The sequence below is a fragment of the Labrus bergylta genome, chromosome 14 (assembly GCF_963930695.1).
Source record: "Labrus bergylta chromosome 14, fLabBer1.1, whole genome shotgun sequence".
Lineage (NCBI taxonomy): Eukaryota > Metazoa > Chordata > Actinopteri > Labriformes > Labridae > Labrus > Labrus bergylta.
In genome coordinates, this window is record NC_089208.1 from 7,221,260 (window position 1) to 7,236,764 (window position 15,505).

Below are 15,505 nucleotides of genomic sequence, written 5' to 3' on the forward strand. Positions count from 1 at the left end.
GGAGGAACGAGAGTGTTCTGCAAAACGACAAACAGAAAAGGCCATTTAAGTGTAGTGGTGTGACTTTCCACTTGGAAAAGGAGGAAGGAAGAAAGGAGGGGTGAACGGCGTCCCTCTGTCAATGGACGCTGACTCGTTTCTTGACGTGAAGGTATCTGAAGGTTGACGAGGTTTCATGATAAAGAGAGAGCAGCAAGCTAATCTGTGTGTTTGTCCTTCAAGGGAGCAATACCAGAGAGAGTGTTTCTGGACTATGTCGTCTACTGAGTAAACCCTAACACCTAACACCTGCTGCCAGGAGTACAGACATGTCGCTGCTGCAGAATGTGGAGATAAGGGAAGTTATGATGACTGTAACACTGAAAAATAAAATGTGTCATACCTTCACTGCAGGGAAACCATTTCACAGGGTCAACACAAAGGATCAAGGAAGTGAAACTGACATACGCTGAGGCTGTGAAAATAATGGACAAAACAGAAGAGCTGATCCGACATGATCCAGCAGGGGGCGGACACGAGCCAGAACCAGAGAAGAAGGACACGAAGAAGAAGCAGAAGAAGAAGAAGAAGACGAAGAAGAAGAAGCATGAGAAGAAGGTTATTAGATAAATGATTAGCTCTGTTTTTGTTTTACAGTCCGATCTGATCCTGAACACAAGAACACGTTAAACCGTTCCTGACCGACCCGGGGCGGAGCCGGTTAATCGGTGTCAACGAACAGAAGAAGAAGAAAAACGGGTCAATGTCCCGGAAGTGAAATCATCGTGAAGTGTCTGCAGGCTAACCGGTGTTAGCAGGTACGAAAACAAACCTCTGATTTTAATCTCTTTAATTATTTCTAATCCTAAATTACCTGCCAGACTGAGGACGTCACATGTACCCGTGTTACCACAGATAATTGACAACGAGATTATAGATTAAAGTTCTCTGATATCGCGGCTAATGTAGCAGCTAGCTGTGTTTACATCCTATGTTCATCCACTTTCATACTCACATGCTTATCACACACACACACACACACACACACACACACACACACACACACACACAGACCAACATCCACATTATGGTCCTTTGACTTTCTACGGCTCTGAAATAATAACCTGTCTGTCTGATCGTGAACTACAGACAGTCAGTTATATTGTTGTTGGTGTCGTGGTGATGATGTGATAGGTTGAAGGATCAGGAGGAGCGGAAGGTTTAGTGGTTGTCATGGTGATGGTGTTATAAGGTGTGGCAGGTCGGAGGATGGGGAGGAGCGGAAGGTTTAGTGGTTGTCATGGTGATGGTGTTATAAGGCGTGGCAGGTCGGAGGATGGGGAGGAGCGGAAGATTTAGTGGTTGTCATGGTGATGGTGTTATAAGGTGTGGCAGGTCGGAGGATGGGGAGGAGCGGAAGGTTTAGTGGTTGTCATGGTGATGGTGTTATAAGGCGTGGCAGGTCGGAGGATGGGGAGGAGCGGAAGATTTAGTGGTTGTCATGGTGATGGTGTTATAAGGTGTGGCAGGTCGGAGGATGAGGAGGAGCAGAAGGTTTAGTGGTTGTCATGGTGATGGTGTTATAAGGTGTGGTAGGTCGGAGGAGCAGAAGGTTTAGTGGTTGTCATGGTGATGGTGTTATAAGGTGTGGCAGGTCGGAGGATGAGGAGGAGCGGAAGGTTTAGAGGTTGTCATGGTGATGGTGTTATAAGGCGTGGCAGGTCGGAGGATGAGGAGGAGCGGAAGGTTTAGCGGTTGTCATGGTGATGGTGTTATAAGGCGTGGCAGGTCGGAGGATGAGGAGGAGCGGAAGGTTTAGCGGTTGTCATGGTGATGGTGTTATAAGGCGTGGCAGGTCGGAGGATGAGGAGGAGCAGAAGGTTTAGCGGTTGTCATGGTGATGGTGTTATAAGGCGTGGGAGGTCGGAGGATGAGGAGGAGCAGAAGGTTTAGCGGTTGTCATGGTGATGGTGTTATAAGGTGTGGCAGGTCGGAGGATGAGGAGGAGCAGAAGGTTTAGCGGTTGTCATGGTGATGGTGTTATAAGGCGTGGGAGGTCGGAGGATGAGGAGGAGCAGAAGGTTTAGCGGTTGTCATGGTGATGGTGTTATAAGGTGTGGCAGGTCGGAGGATGAGGAGGAGCCCGGGGTTTTAGCGGTTGTCATGTCATCAGTGTGTTCTCCCTGACGATCAGACACGAGAGGAAACAGGGAGACTAACGCTGCTCTCTGAATGGTCACATCGATTCCAAACCTGATGTCTGACACGAAGTTTGGGTTAGTTCGGACGTTACGCTCTTCTAGTTAAGATGAACCTCACGTCTCCATGGTAACCAAACCACGACACATCTTAAGTTACAGACTAACTGGTTTAGACGTCGGGTTTAGTGAGGACTTAGTGTGCTTAGTGAGTCTGTTGTTTTGACTTCTGACCATTTTATTTTATTCAGTGCCACAGACGTTCAACATGAGCAGCAGAGTGGAAAAACCTCGAGAGCAGGAGGAGCAGGAGGAGGACTTCTACGACTGCCAGGAGACTCTGCAGCACCTCGACCTGAAAGAGAACAAGGAGGAGGATCGGACCCAACAAAAAAAAGAAGGAGGAGCGTCAAAAAACTTTACAAGTGACAGACTGACAGACAGAAGGGAAGGAGGAGGACAGGCGCAGGGAGACAGGCTGCAGGACGACAGGCTGCAGGAGGAGGAGCAGGGAGACTGGCTGCAGGACGACAGGCTGCAGGAGGAGGAGCAGGGAGACAGGCTGCAGCAGGAGGAGGAGCAGGGAGACAGGCTGCAGCAGGAGGAGGAGCAGGGAGACAGGCTGCAGGAGGAGGAGGAGCAGGGAGACAGGCTGCAGCAGGAGGAGGAGGAGCAGGGAGACAGGCTGCAGGAGGAGGAGCAGGGAGACAGGCTGCAGGAGGAGGAGCAGGGAGACAGGCTGCAGGACGACAGGCTGCAGGAGGAGTCTGATTCCGAGTTTAAGGAGGAACCCAGCTGTGAGGTGGAGTTTGATGACGACTACCTGAGGGAGTTGGAGAAGGAGCTGACAGAGGAGGAAAAGGAGGTACCACCTGTTTACCTGTGTGTGCAGGTCATTACGACCTGTAAGACGTTTTGATAATATTATGTCATTGTTTACACACAGACAGTAAAAGCATGAAGTCTTCATGTTGAACCGATTAATTAGTCTTTAATAAACACAATAAATAAAGATTATATAGTCTCATAATAAACAATAAATAAAGATTATATAGTCTCATAATAAACAATAAATAAAGATTATATAGTCTCATAATAAACAATAAATAAAGATTATATAGTCTCATAATAAACAATAAATAAAGATTATTTAGTCTCATAATAAACAATAAATAAAGATTATATAGACTCATTATAAACAATAAATAAAGATTATATAGACTCATTATAAACAATAAATAAAGGTTATATAGTCTCATTATAAACACATTAAATAAATATTATATAGACTCATTATAAACACAATAAATAAATATTATATAGACTCATTATAAACACAATAAATAAATATTATATAGACTCATTATAAACACAATAAATAAATATTATATAGACTCATTATAAACAATAAATAAATATTATATAGACTCATTATAAACAATAAATAAATATTATATAGCCTCATTATAAACAATAAATAAAGATTATATAGACTCATTATAAACAATAAATAAATATTATATAGACTCATTATAAACAATAAATAAAGATTATATAGCCTCATTATAAACAATAAATAAATATTATATAGACTCATTATAAACAATAAACAAATATTATAGTCTCATTATAAACACAATAAATAAATATTATATAGACTCATTATAAACAATAAATAAAGATTATATAGCCTCATTATAAACAATAAATAAATATTATATAGACTCATTATAAACAATAAACAAATATTATAGTCTCATTATAAACACATTAAATAAATATTATATAGACTCATTATAAACACAATAAATAAATATTATATAGACTCATTATAAACACAATAAATAAATATTATATAGACTCATTATAAACACAATAAATAAAGATTATATAGACTCATTATAAACAATAAATAAATATTATATAGACTCATTATAAACAATAAATAAATATTATATAGCCTCATTATAAACAATAAATAAAGATTATATAGACTCATTATAAACAATAAATAAATATTATATAGACTCATTATAAACAATAAATAAAGATTATATAGCCTCATTATAAACAATAAATAAATATTATATAGACTCATTATAAACAATAAATAAATATTATATAGACTCATTATAAACAATAAACAAATATTATAGTCTCATTATAAACACAATAAATAAATATTATATAGACTCATTATAAACAATAAATAAATATTATAGTCTCATTATAAACACAATAAATAAATATTATATAGACTCATTATAAACAATAAATAAATATTATATAGACTCATTATAAACACAATAAATAAATATTATATAGACTCATTATAAACAATAAATAAATATTATATAGTCTCATTATAAACACAATAAATAAATATTATATAGACTCATTATAAACAATAAATAAATATTATATAGACTCATTATAAACAATAAATAAATATTATATAGACTCATTATAAACACAATAAATAAATATTATATAGACTCATTATAAACAATAAATAAATATTATATAGACTCATTATAAACAATAAATAAATATTATATAGTCTCATTATAAACACAATAAATAAACACATTCGGGTGTAAATCAGTCTGAGACACGTTCAGGTGTTAATCAGTCTGAGACGCGTTCAGGTGTTAATCAGTCTGAGACGCGTTCAGGTGTTAATCAGTCTGAGACGCGTTCAGGTGTTAATCAGTCTGAGACGCATTCAGGTGTTAATCAGTCTGAGATGCGTTCAGGTGTTAATCAGTCTGAGATGCGTTCAGGTGTAAATCAGTCTGAGATGCATTCGGGTGTAAATCAGAGCTTCTGTTCTTTTGTTTCAGGGTCGACGGCAGCAGAGTTTAACCCTGAAGGAAAGAGGAAACATTCAGTTTAAATCTGGAGGTGAGTGACATCATTTTCAGTATGTCAACCAGTACAAAACAGTATGACCAGTATAACCCAGAGTTACCTCATGTTCCTGCAGACTGGGAGGAGGCTGAGCGGAGCTATAAGGAGGCGCTGGTTTTATGTCCCGTCTGTTTCAGCAGAGAGAGAGCTGTGCTGTTCTCCAACAGAGCTGCAGCCAGACTGCACCTGGTACATGCTAACAACATGCTAACTACATGCATAAGAAATGCTAACCACATGCAGAGGGAATGCTAGCCACATGCAGAGGGAATACTAACCACATGCAGAAAGAATGCTAACAACATGCAGAAAGAATGCTAACAACATGCAGAAAGAATGCTAACAACATGCAGAAAGAATGCTAACTACACACTAACAACATGCTAACTGTATCGCCTGTGTCTGTTTCTCAGGACCAGAAAGATCAGGCGATCTCAGACTGTAGCAAAGGTGAGTGATGACATCATTCTTTACCTATACAGCGTTCAAGCATCTCTGATTCGTTTGTTTGTTGATTGGACGTATTGTTACCATAGCAATAGAGCTGAATCCAGACTACATGAGGGCGTTGCTGAGGAGGGCAGAGCTTTACGAGCAGACGGAGAAGCTGGACGAGGCCCTGGAGGACTACAAGAAGGTTCTGGACCTGGACCCAACCCACACTACCGCCAGACAGGCCTGCATGGTGAGTTCACTGACCGCTGGGACAAAAAAGAGATGAAGAATCGCAGTCATGAGTTAAAGTTTAAAAAAAAGACAGATATCATCACAATGCTGACTGCAACTGTCTCTCTCTCTCTGTACCTGTCTCTCTCTCTGCGTGCCTGTCTGTCTCTCTATCTGTATCTGTCTGTCTCTCTCTGTACCTGTCTGCCTCTCTCTCTGTATGTGTCTGTCTCTCTCTCTGCATCTGTCTGTCTCTCTCTGTATTTGTCTGTCTGTCTCTTTCTCTGTACCTGTCTCTCTTTCTCTGTACCTGTCTGTCTGTCTCTCTTTCTGTGTCTGTCTGTCTCTCTTTCTGTACCTGTCTGCCTCTCTCTCTGTACCTGTCTGTCTGTCTCTCTTTCTGTACCTGTCTGCCTCTCTCTCTGTACCTGTCTGTCTCTCTCTCTGTACCTGTCTGTGTCTCTCTCTGTACCTGTCTCTCTCTCTCTGTACCTGTCTGTGTCTCTTTATGAACCTGTCTGTATCTCTCTGTACCTGTCTGTGTCTCAGAGGTTACCTGGGCAGATTCAGGAGAGGAACGAGAAGTTGAAGGAGGAGATGATAAGTACGTACTGCACCTGAACACACCATCTTAAAGTAACAGTACAAAGTTTATGTGTTACAATGAGTGAGTCTTATTGTGAAGGTGTGTTTACCTGAATGACTTCCTATCTCAGGTAAATTGAAGGATCTGGGAAATCTGGTCCTGAGACCGTTTGGACTTTCAACCAACAACTTCCAGGTGAACCAGGACGCCTCCACGGGGTCCTACTCCATCAACTTTGTCCAGAGCTCCGGCGGCAACAACAACAACACATGATGTCACACAGAGCTGTCAGGTGTGGGTGTGTACCTGTGTGTTTAAATAAAAGCTGATTATTTGTTTATCTGTTTGTGTTGTTGTTTACGAGGCAGAAGGGCACACACCTGAGCTCTGAACGGTTACCATGGCGGGATAATCGGTTACCGTGGTAACTCCGGGGTTAAAATCTGAGTTTTCAGCTCACTTCCTATCAGGGTAGATCACCATGTTAACTGATGCTGACTACATCAGTGCTAAACCTCAACCTGTGAGAGACTCTGCTCATGGACCAATCAGATCCCTTTATGACAGAGGTCTGATTATGAGGGGGAGAGAGAGACTGAGTGTGTGTTTGAGTTTCATATCAAATATATGATGGTGATGGATTTTAGACTATTGTCTTGTGACAGACTAAACACTGAACATTAGGGCTGGGAATCTCTGGGTGCCTCATGATTCGATTCAAAACGATTCTGGATTCAAAGTCTAATTATGAATGAGTACATACTTCAGGATCCACTCCAGTCATCTGTGAGATCGGCTGAGTTGCTCTATTCAGCGTTCTACTGAGTTAAAGAGATAGCATTAGCACTTAGCATGGAGTGACTGATTAGCCAAAAAAAACAAAGAAAGTTATGAATAGATTTTGAATCTTAGAATCTGGATTTTTACGTAAATTTATTTTTTTCCCCATCTCGACTGAATATTGTTTCATATTAAGCTGTGAAGTGTGGGGCGCTGGTGGCACAGTTGTTAGTGCGCGCGCCCCATGTATGGAGGCCATGGTCCTCCAAGCGGGCAGCCCGGGTTTGAATCCAGCCTGTGGCTCCCCTCTCGCATGTCATTCCCCACTCTCTCTCTCCCTGATTTCTGGCTTCATCCACTGTCCTATCTCTCAATTAAAGGCACAAAAAGCCCCAAAAATAATCTTTAAAAAAAAAAAAAATGTATATCATTTAGTTGAACGGATCCGAGTCTTCTGCCACCTGCTGGCAGTTTGTACAAACATCACCTGTATGCGAAGAGAACCATTTACATGCATGACCACATGGCGTTTGTAACGACACATCAGACGTCACGCTGAAGTAAGGTTTGTATTTGTTTTAAAACACAAACAGATTTTAAATAAAGACGACTTCACCCAACTCGTCTTCAGTTTCTTTCATTTAAAGCAACACTCTGTAACTCCTCCTTCAGTCGACTCAAAGTTGTTCTAATAGAACAATAACCTCCAACAGGGAGAATGGCGTCTCTCTCACCTGTCCACAGAGCGCCCCGCCCGTTATTATGAAGCATGTTTACGAACAGGCGGACTTGAGAGAGAGAGAGAGAGAGAAAGGGACTAGCAGTCGAGTCTGCGACTGCACATCGGAATCATCACAGCTACTTTGTGTCTTACATTGAGTCATGTTAGTCAGATACAGCCATGAGACTCTGGATTGCTCCATAATGACGGCTGTCAGCATTGTGTACCCGCATGCTCGTGCATGAGGTGTACCGTGCCGTTACTTCATTTAATATAACGTCTGGATGTTGTTTAAAAAAATTAAAGCGCTTTAAATTATGTTTCTCCATCAACACACACACACACACAGAAGTGAAGCTTCCACATTTTAATAAGAACAAACAAATACAGGTTACAGATTGTTGATCATATCTGACAGGTGTGTGTGGTGTGTGTGTCTCCGTGCTATTGCTGAGTCATCATTGGGCTCTCCTGGACAGCAGCATTTCTCTGATGTTGTCTTCTGCTTCCTTCACGCTGCGTTCAAGGTACACCTTCTTCTGCTGGAAATCACAGTACTTAAAGTTAGACCAATTAACACACACACACGGTAAACAGTGTCTATCTCTGTGTACTTTCTGTATTTGTACCTCCAGTTCTTTTATTTTCTCGTCAGCTGTTTTCTGTTTGTCTGTCAGCTGATTGTTGATTTCCTCCTTCGACTGCAAGATGAACCTGAAACACACATGATACTTAATGATGACAGTGTTTTTTCAATGTCTAGGTTAACAAAGATCCTGGTTGTCATGGAGACTTACATGCGTCCGACTCCCTCGTACAGTCGCGTGTTGTCAGGTAGCGTGGTGATCTCAGTGTGAGTTAACTTAGCATGTTTCTGAAGCCGAGTCAGCTGATCGATCTGCAGGTCGGCCAACTTCACCTTCTGCTGAGTGTCGATCATCTTCACCTGCAGCTCTGTGAACGCCTACAACAGGGAGGTATCACTCTGTTTAACAACACCCCAACAATGTTCACCTACAGCTCTCTTAACGCCTACAACAGGGAGGAATCACTCTGTTTAAAAACATACCAACAATGCTCACCTGCAGCTCTCTTAACGCCTACAACAAGGAGGTATCACTCTGTTTAAAAACACCCCAACAATGCTCACCTGCAGCTCTCTGAACGCCTACAACAGGGAGGTACCACTCTGTTTAGAAACACCTGAAATGTTCAGTCGCGCGTGGCAGAGTCTTAGCTCTTCTTGCTAACAGTTAGCTCTAATGTTGCTAACGCTGCAGCTAACCGGCTGTTCTTTGTCCGCCGCTGCTCCTTACGATACACAGAGAGCACACAGACAGACACACACACAGACAGACACACAGACAGACAGGTAAACCCTGATTACTCTGTTACCTTCTTCAGCTCTAGATCAATGGGCGCAGCCATCTTAATGAACGATCCAAAATTACGCACTGCGCATGTGCGAGAACGAAAGCCTTCATGGTCTCCTTCTTTAGTTAGTGGTGACGGCTCGCTCTCTCTCCTAAATTATTTATTTATTTTCTAAAATATTATTTCATATATTTTTTATCTGATTCTTTCTTCACATTACCTGTAATAGTAATCTGCATGATTTTAAGTTTATTTGTAAATGAAAACATATTCTATGCTCGAGTTAAATCCCACCCCCGGAAGTGGAAGTCTTTGCGCGCGGGATTCAAGAGAAGAATAGCGCGCGACCAGCAGTTCGCGGTTAGTCGGCTAGGTCGGTTTTCCTCGCGCGGAGCACCGTCAGAGAAAACAAACAAACAAATAAATAAACAAACAGCCGTGAGAAGAAAGGAGGCAAACATGGCGACTCCCCCGAAGAGATCGTGTCGTGTTCCCGCCAGAGGGAAGAAGATTTCCATCGAGGGAAACATCGGTGAGTTCAGCAACCTTCAGCCTGCTCAGTACCGACAGAGTTAAACCCGTTAAACCGCCCGCAAGCACAGACACGTCCTCCCGGTGAACACAGACCCGTCCTCCCGGTATACACAGACCCGTCCTCCCGGTATACACAGACCCGTCCTCCCGGTGAACACAGACCCGTCCTCCCGGTGAACATAGACCCGTCCTCCCGGTAAACACAGACCCGTCCTCCCGGTAAACACAGACCCGTCCTCCCGGTAAACACAGACCCGTCCTCCCGGTAAACACAGACCCGTCCTCCCGGTAAACATAGACCCGTCCTCCCGGTAAATACAGACCCGTCCTCCCGGTAAATACAGACCCGTCCTCCCGGTATACACAGACCCGTCCTCCCGGTAAATACAGACCCGTCCTCCCGGTATACACAGACCCGTCCTCCCGGTGAACACAGACCCGTCCTCCCGGTATACACAGACCCGTCCTCCCGGTAAACATAGACCCGTCCTCCCGGTGAACACAGACCCGTCCTCCCGGTGAACACAGACCCGTCCTCCCGGTAAACACAGACCCGTCCTCCCGGTGAACACAGACCCGTCCTCCCGGTGAACACAGACCCGTCCTCCCGGTGAACACAGACCCGTCCTCCCGGTGAACACAGACCCGTCCTCCCGGTGAACATAGACCCGTCCTCCCGGTGAACACAGACCGAGCAGCTATCCATCAACACGATCGCGCCAAATTACTAAACACCGATCACCATGTTTCTACGAATAATCGATAACCTGTCAGGTGTTCTCCTCTCGTTATGTGTCTCACTGAGTTGACTGTAATCAAACTATTAGTTCAGTTTAGTGAGAGCAGAGAAACACAAACACTCAGCGGGCTGCTCTGCTAAACACTAATAAATATACTCTCTCTCTCTCTCTCTCTCAGCTGCAGGCAAGTCTACCTTTGTGCGTCTTCTGCAGGGGGCCTCAGAGGACTGGGAGGTGATTCCTGAGCCCATTGGGAAATGGTGCAACGTCCACAATGACAGTGAAGACGTTTACCAGGTAAACACAGAACACCTGAACACAGTAGACAGGTGATATCAGAGTGATACAACATTCATAGTCCTGAATGTTTACCTGTGTGTGTGTGTGTAGGAGCTGAGTTCCTCTCAGAAGAGTGGAGGAAATCTGCTGCAGATGTTGTACGACAAACCAAGCCGCTGGTCATACACCTTCCAGGTAACTGACATCACACAGCGGGAGCTGGCACACTTATAACAACCAGAGATAATCAACTATGACTATACAACTATTAACCTGTCTGTCTCTCCACCTGTCTGTCTGCAGAGTTATGCGTCTCTCAGCAGAGTTCGTTCTCAGCTTCAGTCTCTGTCAGTCAAACTCAAACAGGCAGAAAATCCTGTACAGTTCTTGGAACGCTCCGTCTATTCAGACAGGTAATACACACACACACACACACACACACACACACACACACACACACACACACACACACACACACACACACCTGAGGTGACACAGGTAACACATTCACATCTGTGGCAGGTCAAAACACACCTGAGGCAGGTAACACACACACCTGAGGCTGCTTGCTCTGGACCTGTTTTGCTTAGAATATTTGTAGAAATCTAAAAGGAGAACCTGAGAGTCTCTTTTTTTTAACACCTTTTTATTGAGTTGGCAGCGTGTATACACACAAATACAATCTCGGAGTGCTTTAACAGAAAATTCATTGCATAGAGTGTTAGACATAATCATGTGTCAAAACTCAATCATCAAAATAAATACACAACTTAACTTGCGATGGTGCAAATGATTTGCATATCTTCATCTGTGTAGACAATTTAAAGTACAAGATATATGTTGTGTTTGTGTATCCACAAGTACATTTACAACCCTACTAACACAACTAAATGCCCCCGTCCCATCCCGCCTCCCACCCCTAATTAGCCTTCCCTTCTACTAGCAAGAATTTCTACAGCTGAGAGAGCTTCAGACAAAGACATGAAGGTCTTTCCTTTTGCACCATGAGACCATGCAACAGAAAGTTCTAAGGACAGTATATCTAACAGCAGTGATTTAATGACAGTGTTTGAGGTGGTTTCCACCACACTACCAGGATTTTCTTTGCAGCAGTTAGGCCAGAGAGCCAAATTCTTTGCTCATGTTCAGTCTGAGACCTTGGAATTGTCATTCAGTAGGCACATTAAAGGGCAACATGGAATCTCCTTACCGATTATTTCTGACAGTGATTTTGTAACTATACAATCTTGTGAACAGAATTCACATAAGAGGAGATGAAGTTAACTTAAGCCTATATCTAGTTATAGGTGTAAAACAAATATAAAAAGAAGGAGAAACCGGGTAATTTATATTATTGTTGTAATTCTTGGAATGTACAGAGACCGTTAGCATTAAACATTTGTCCAAGTAAATGAATTCCATTATTTGACCATATTGGATAAGCCAGTGTCCGACCACCAAGTAACAAATTCTGGTTATGTAATATTGGGGTGTAATAGTTCCACTTTTTGTTATACTTTGTTTTGTTTTTTGCTAGTTTCCATGTAGTCAAACTATTTGAAATTATAGGACCAAATCGCATTTTGGCTTGTTTGAGAGGGACTTCTGCATAAATTAAGTCTTGTAGTCTATGTGGAAATACTAAATTCTCTTCTACAGAGCGTCGAGATTTGTGGGGTCAAGCCAAGATTTTAGAATGCGGAGAACGAAAGACCAGTAATAAAGTTTAAAATTAGGGACCCCCCATCCTCCAGCTGATTTTTCTTTCTGAAGAGTTGTAAGTTTAATCCTTGGTCTTTTATTGTTCCAAAAAAAAAAAAACGGTAATTAAACTATGTAATTTATCCCAGTATCCAATAAGTATATTCAGAGGAAGCATAGAGGCAAGGAAGTTAATTTGAGGTGATACCATCATTTTTATTATTGAAATTCTGGCATCAAAGGATATAGGTTTTGATGTCCATTTCTCTAAGTCTGTTTTAATTTTATTGAAAACTGTAGTGTAATTTGTATTGACAGTCATTTCTTAAGTTGGAAAAATGTCAACTCCTAGGTATTTAAGTTGATTAACAATCGGGTTATTAAATAAGTTTAAATCATCAAGGCTACTTAAGGGTAAAAGAGCCGACCAATAGGGTCCAAAAGTAGTCCCATTCGAGTCTATCGAATGCATTTTTAGCACGAGAGATATAATTCCACGAGGTCAGGAGGTCTGAAGAATCTGGAGTTGAATGTAAAATGTGTAATATTCTTCTTAAATTGTCAGAGCTGAAGCGGCCTTTCACACAGCCTGTTTGATCACTGTTAAATCGGACAAGGTGATATTCAGCTACCACTAACAATTCGATAGTCGGTTAGTGTAGTCACCGTGGGCCATCAGTTTAAATGCTCGAGATAGAGTTATCTTCAGAAAACATGTATTATCCACTTCACGCACTGTGCAGCCTTAAGAGTTTACAGAAAATGTAACATAGTCGCATAGCCTACAAATAGACACATAACTAACATTAAAAATATTCCAGAAATTATATTAGCTTTAAACGACAGAAATACAGATGAAACCTGCGTATGAATATTAATAACACATTCAACACTACAGTCAGTTATATTGTCCTGCAGAGGAGAGTTGGTCACCTGTGGTGTTTCACTTCCACCTGTGGGGCCCTCTGGTATAGGGTACAGGTTAGAACTGTTTGTAAATATTTTCTGCCTCCTCCACACTTTTTAAAAGCATAGTTTCCTTACCGATGGTTAGCTTGCTGGATGCAGTAGACAGTTCGGGATGCCTCTTTTGTAGGACCTGAGAGTCCCTGTAAGCTTGTGTATCATGTCAACAGGTACGTGTTTGCATCTAACCTGTTTGAGAGCGGTAACCTGTTGGAGACAGAGTGGAATGTCTATCAGGACTGGCACACCTGGTTACTGAACCAGTTTGAAGCCGACATCGCCCTCGACGCCATCATCTACCTGAGAGCGCCACCGCAGGTACAACTGCTGGACTATTAACAATCCCAATGCTATGAGTCCTACTGTTGGGACAGGTGTAAGTACAGGTGTAAGCAATAGGAATGCAAGTACACTTGATAATTACAGGTATATGAGTACAGGTAAACCATAAAGATCATCAGAGTACACCTGTATTTATCCTGCATTACACCTGTACTCATCCTGCATTACACCTGTACTCAGCCTCTTTGTTTTTCTCTGTACGTTTCAGCGCTGCCTTCAGGCTCACTGTTTTTCTCTGTACGTTTCAGCGCTGCCTTCAGTTTCACTGTTTTTCTCTGGACGTTTCAGCACTGCCTTCAGGCTCACTGTTTTTCTCTGGACGTTTCAGCACTGCCTTCAGGCTCACTGTTTTTCTCTGGACGTTTCAGCACTGCCTTCAGGCTCACTGTTTTTCTCTGTACGTTTCAGCGCTGCCTTCAAGCTCATTGTTATCCCCTCTGTACGTTTCAGCGCTGCCTTCAGGCTCACTGTTTTTCTCTGGACGTTTCAGCGCTGCCTTCATGCTCATTGTTATCCCCTCTGTACGTTTCAGCGCTGCCTTCAGGCTCACTGTTTTTCTCTGTATGTTTAAGCGCTGTATGCAGCGTTTACTGCACCGTGGCCGTGAGGAGGAGCAGGGTATTCCTCTGGAGTATCTGGAACAGCTTCACTTCAAACACGAAGCCTGGCTCTACCACAGAAATCTAAGGTAATTACTGAGCATGCTCACAACACAGAAACGTTACTGAGCATGCTCAGTCTTTATATAAGTTACTGAGTGAGCGCTCTGTCTGCAACATCTTTGATTTGAAACTGATTCTCTGCAATGTTTGGCGGTGTGTTCATGGTCAGGCTGAAGAAAACGCTCATTACATGAATGTGTGTGTTCAGGTTGGACTTTGATTACCTGAATGATCTTCCTGTTCTGATTCTGGACGTTGACGACGACTTCAATAACGATCGTATCAAACAGGAAGCCATCGTTAACAAGGTTGACCTTTGACCCTCATTCAAACCCTCCGTGATAAATGAATGATAATAATGAATGAAACAGTGATTCATGTTGACGTGGTTTCTTCTGATCGTGTTCCTCCTGCAGGTCAGAGATTTTCTCTCCACGCTCTGAAACTTCATCGTCCAATCACAGCTGCTGATGTCAGCGTGGGCTCATCTGATTGGACCAATCAAACTCTGTGTCTCTTGATGAACGTGTTTTTATATTTTCTTTACGACAATTGTGTGTGTATGTGTTGAATGAGTTATTTATCAGACCACATTTCCGTTCTTGTTTGTCCTGACTCTGAGGTGTAAGTGAACACTTCCTAATGCATTCAGTGACAAATGTTTGTCTCTGTAAATCTGTGTGAATAAATAGGCCTATGACTAGAAGTTTGAAAAGGTTCTCTTTTTTTTTTTTAACAGAAGGTGAGACAGGTTCAGGAGGTGAGACAGGTTCAGAAAGGGTGGACATGTGTTCAGCAGGTTTATAAAGGTCTATTTTACTATCCTATCCGAGCTGACGCCATGTTTGAACATTTTTACTATTTTATATATTTCATTAGATATATATGCTTACATGTACGTTCTGTGGTACGTTGCTGATAACCAATGAGGTGACCCTGAAGGCAGCGCTGAAACGTACAGAGACGGGCTGAATCTTGAGGGCTGCGGGGGCTCCAATGGTTAAATACAAATGGGACAGCATTTTACAACTTCTCTGTAGCCATGACTACATGATGTCATGTGGCAA

General features: G+C 42.2%; 3 protein-coding genes across 5 annotated transcripts; 2 read left to right on the forward strand and 1 right to left on the reverse strand.

Annotated features, from left to right (window-relative positions):
• The first annotated feature begins 362 nt into the window (after positions 1–362).
• Positions 363–6,679, forward strand: ttc1 (tetratricopeptide repeat domain 1). Of its 3 annotated transcripts, XM_065963364.1 has the most exons (10): positions 368–797; positions 2,429–2,768; positions 2,829–2,861; positions 2,916–3,042; positions 5,021–5,081; positions 5,164–5,276; positions 5,501–5,537; positions 5,624–5,772; positions 6,303–6,357; positions 6,470–6,679. In XM_065963364.1, the coding sequence occupies exons 2-10, from the start codon at positions 2,446–2,448 to the stop codon at positions 6,610–6,612; spliced, it is 1,041 nt and encodes a 346-aa protein (XP_065819436.1). In that variant the 5' UTR covers positions 368–797; positions 2,429–2,445; the 3' UTR covers positions 6,613–6,679. The 3 variants fall into 3 exon arrangements, with proteins under 3 accessions (XP_065819435.1, XP_065819434.1, XP_065819436.1); XM_065963363.1 differs by having other exon boundaries at positions 363–797; positions 2,429–2,861; XM_065963362.1 differs by having other exon boundaries at positions 364–797; positions 2,429–3,042.
• A 1,513-nt stretch (positions 6,680–8,192) lies between these two features.
• pfdn1 (prefoldin subunit 1) lies at positions 8,193–9,387 on the reverse strand. Its single transcript, XM_065963366.1, has 4 exons — positions 9,236–9,387; positions 8,638–8,804; positions 8,470–8,554; positions 8,193–8,382 (listed from the first exon to the last, which is right to left on the reverse strand). The coding sequence occupies exons 1-4, from the start codon at positions 9,266–9,268 to the stop codon at positions 8,299–8,301; spliced, it is 369 nt and encodes a 122-aa protein (XP_065819438.1). The 5' UTR covers positions 9,269–9,387; the 3' UTR covers positions 8,193–8,298.
• LOC110004658 (deoxycytidine kinase 2-like) lies at positions 9,373–15,153 on the forward strand. Its single transcript, XM_065963365.1, has 8 exons — positions 9,373–9,746; positions 10,667–10,785; positions 10,879–10,962; positions 11,071–11,180; positions 13,605–13,752; positions 14,349–14,464; positions 14,647–14,746; positions 14,855–15,153. Exons 1-8 carry the CDS (start codon positions 9,452–9,454, stop codon positions 14,879–14,881), a joined length of 999 nt encoding a protein of 332 aa, XP_065819437.1. The 5' UTR covers positions 9,373–9,451; the 3' UTR covers positions 14,882–15,153.
• Positions 15,154–15,505: the final 352 nt, after the last annotated feature.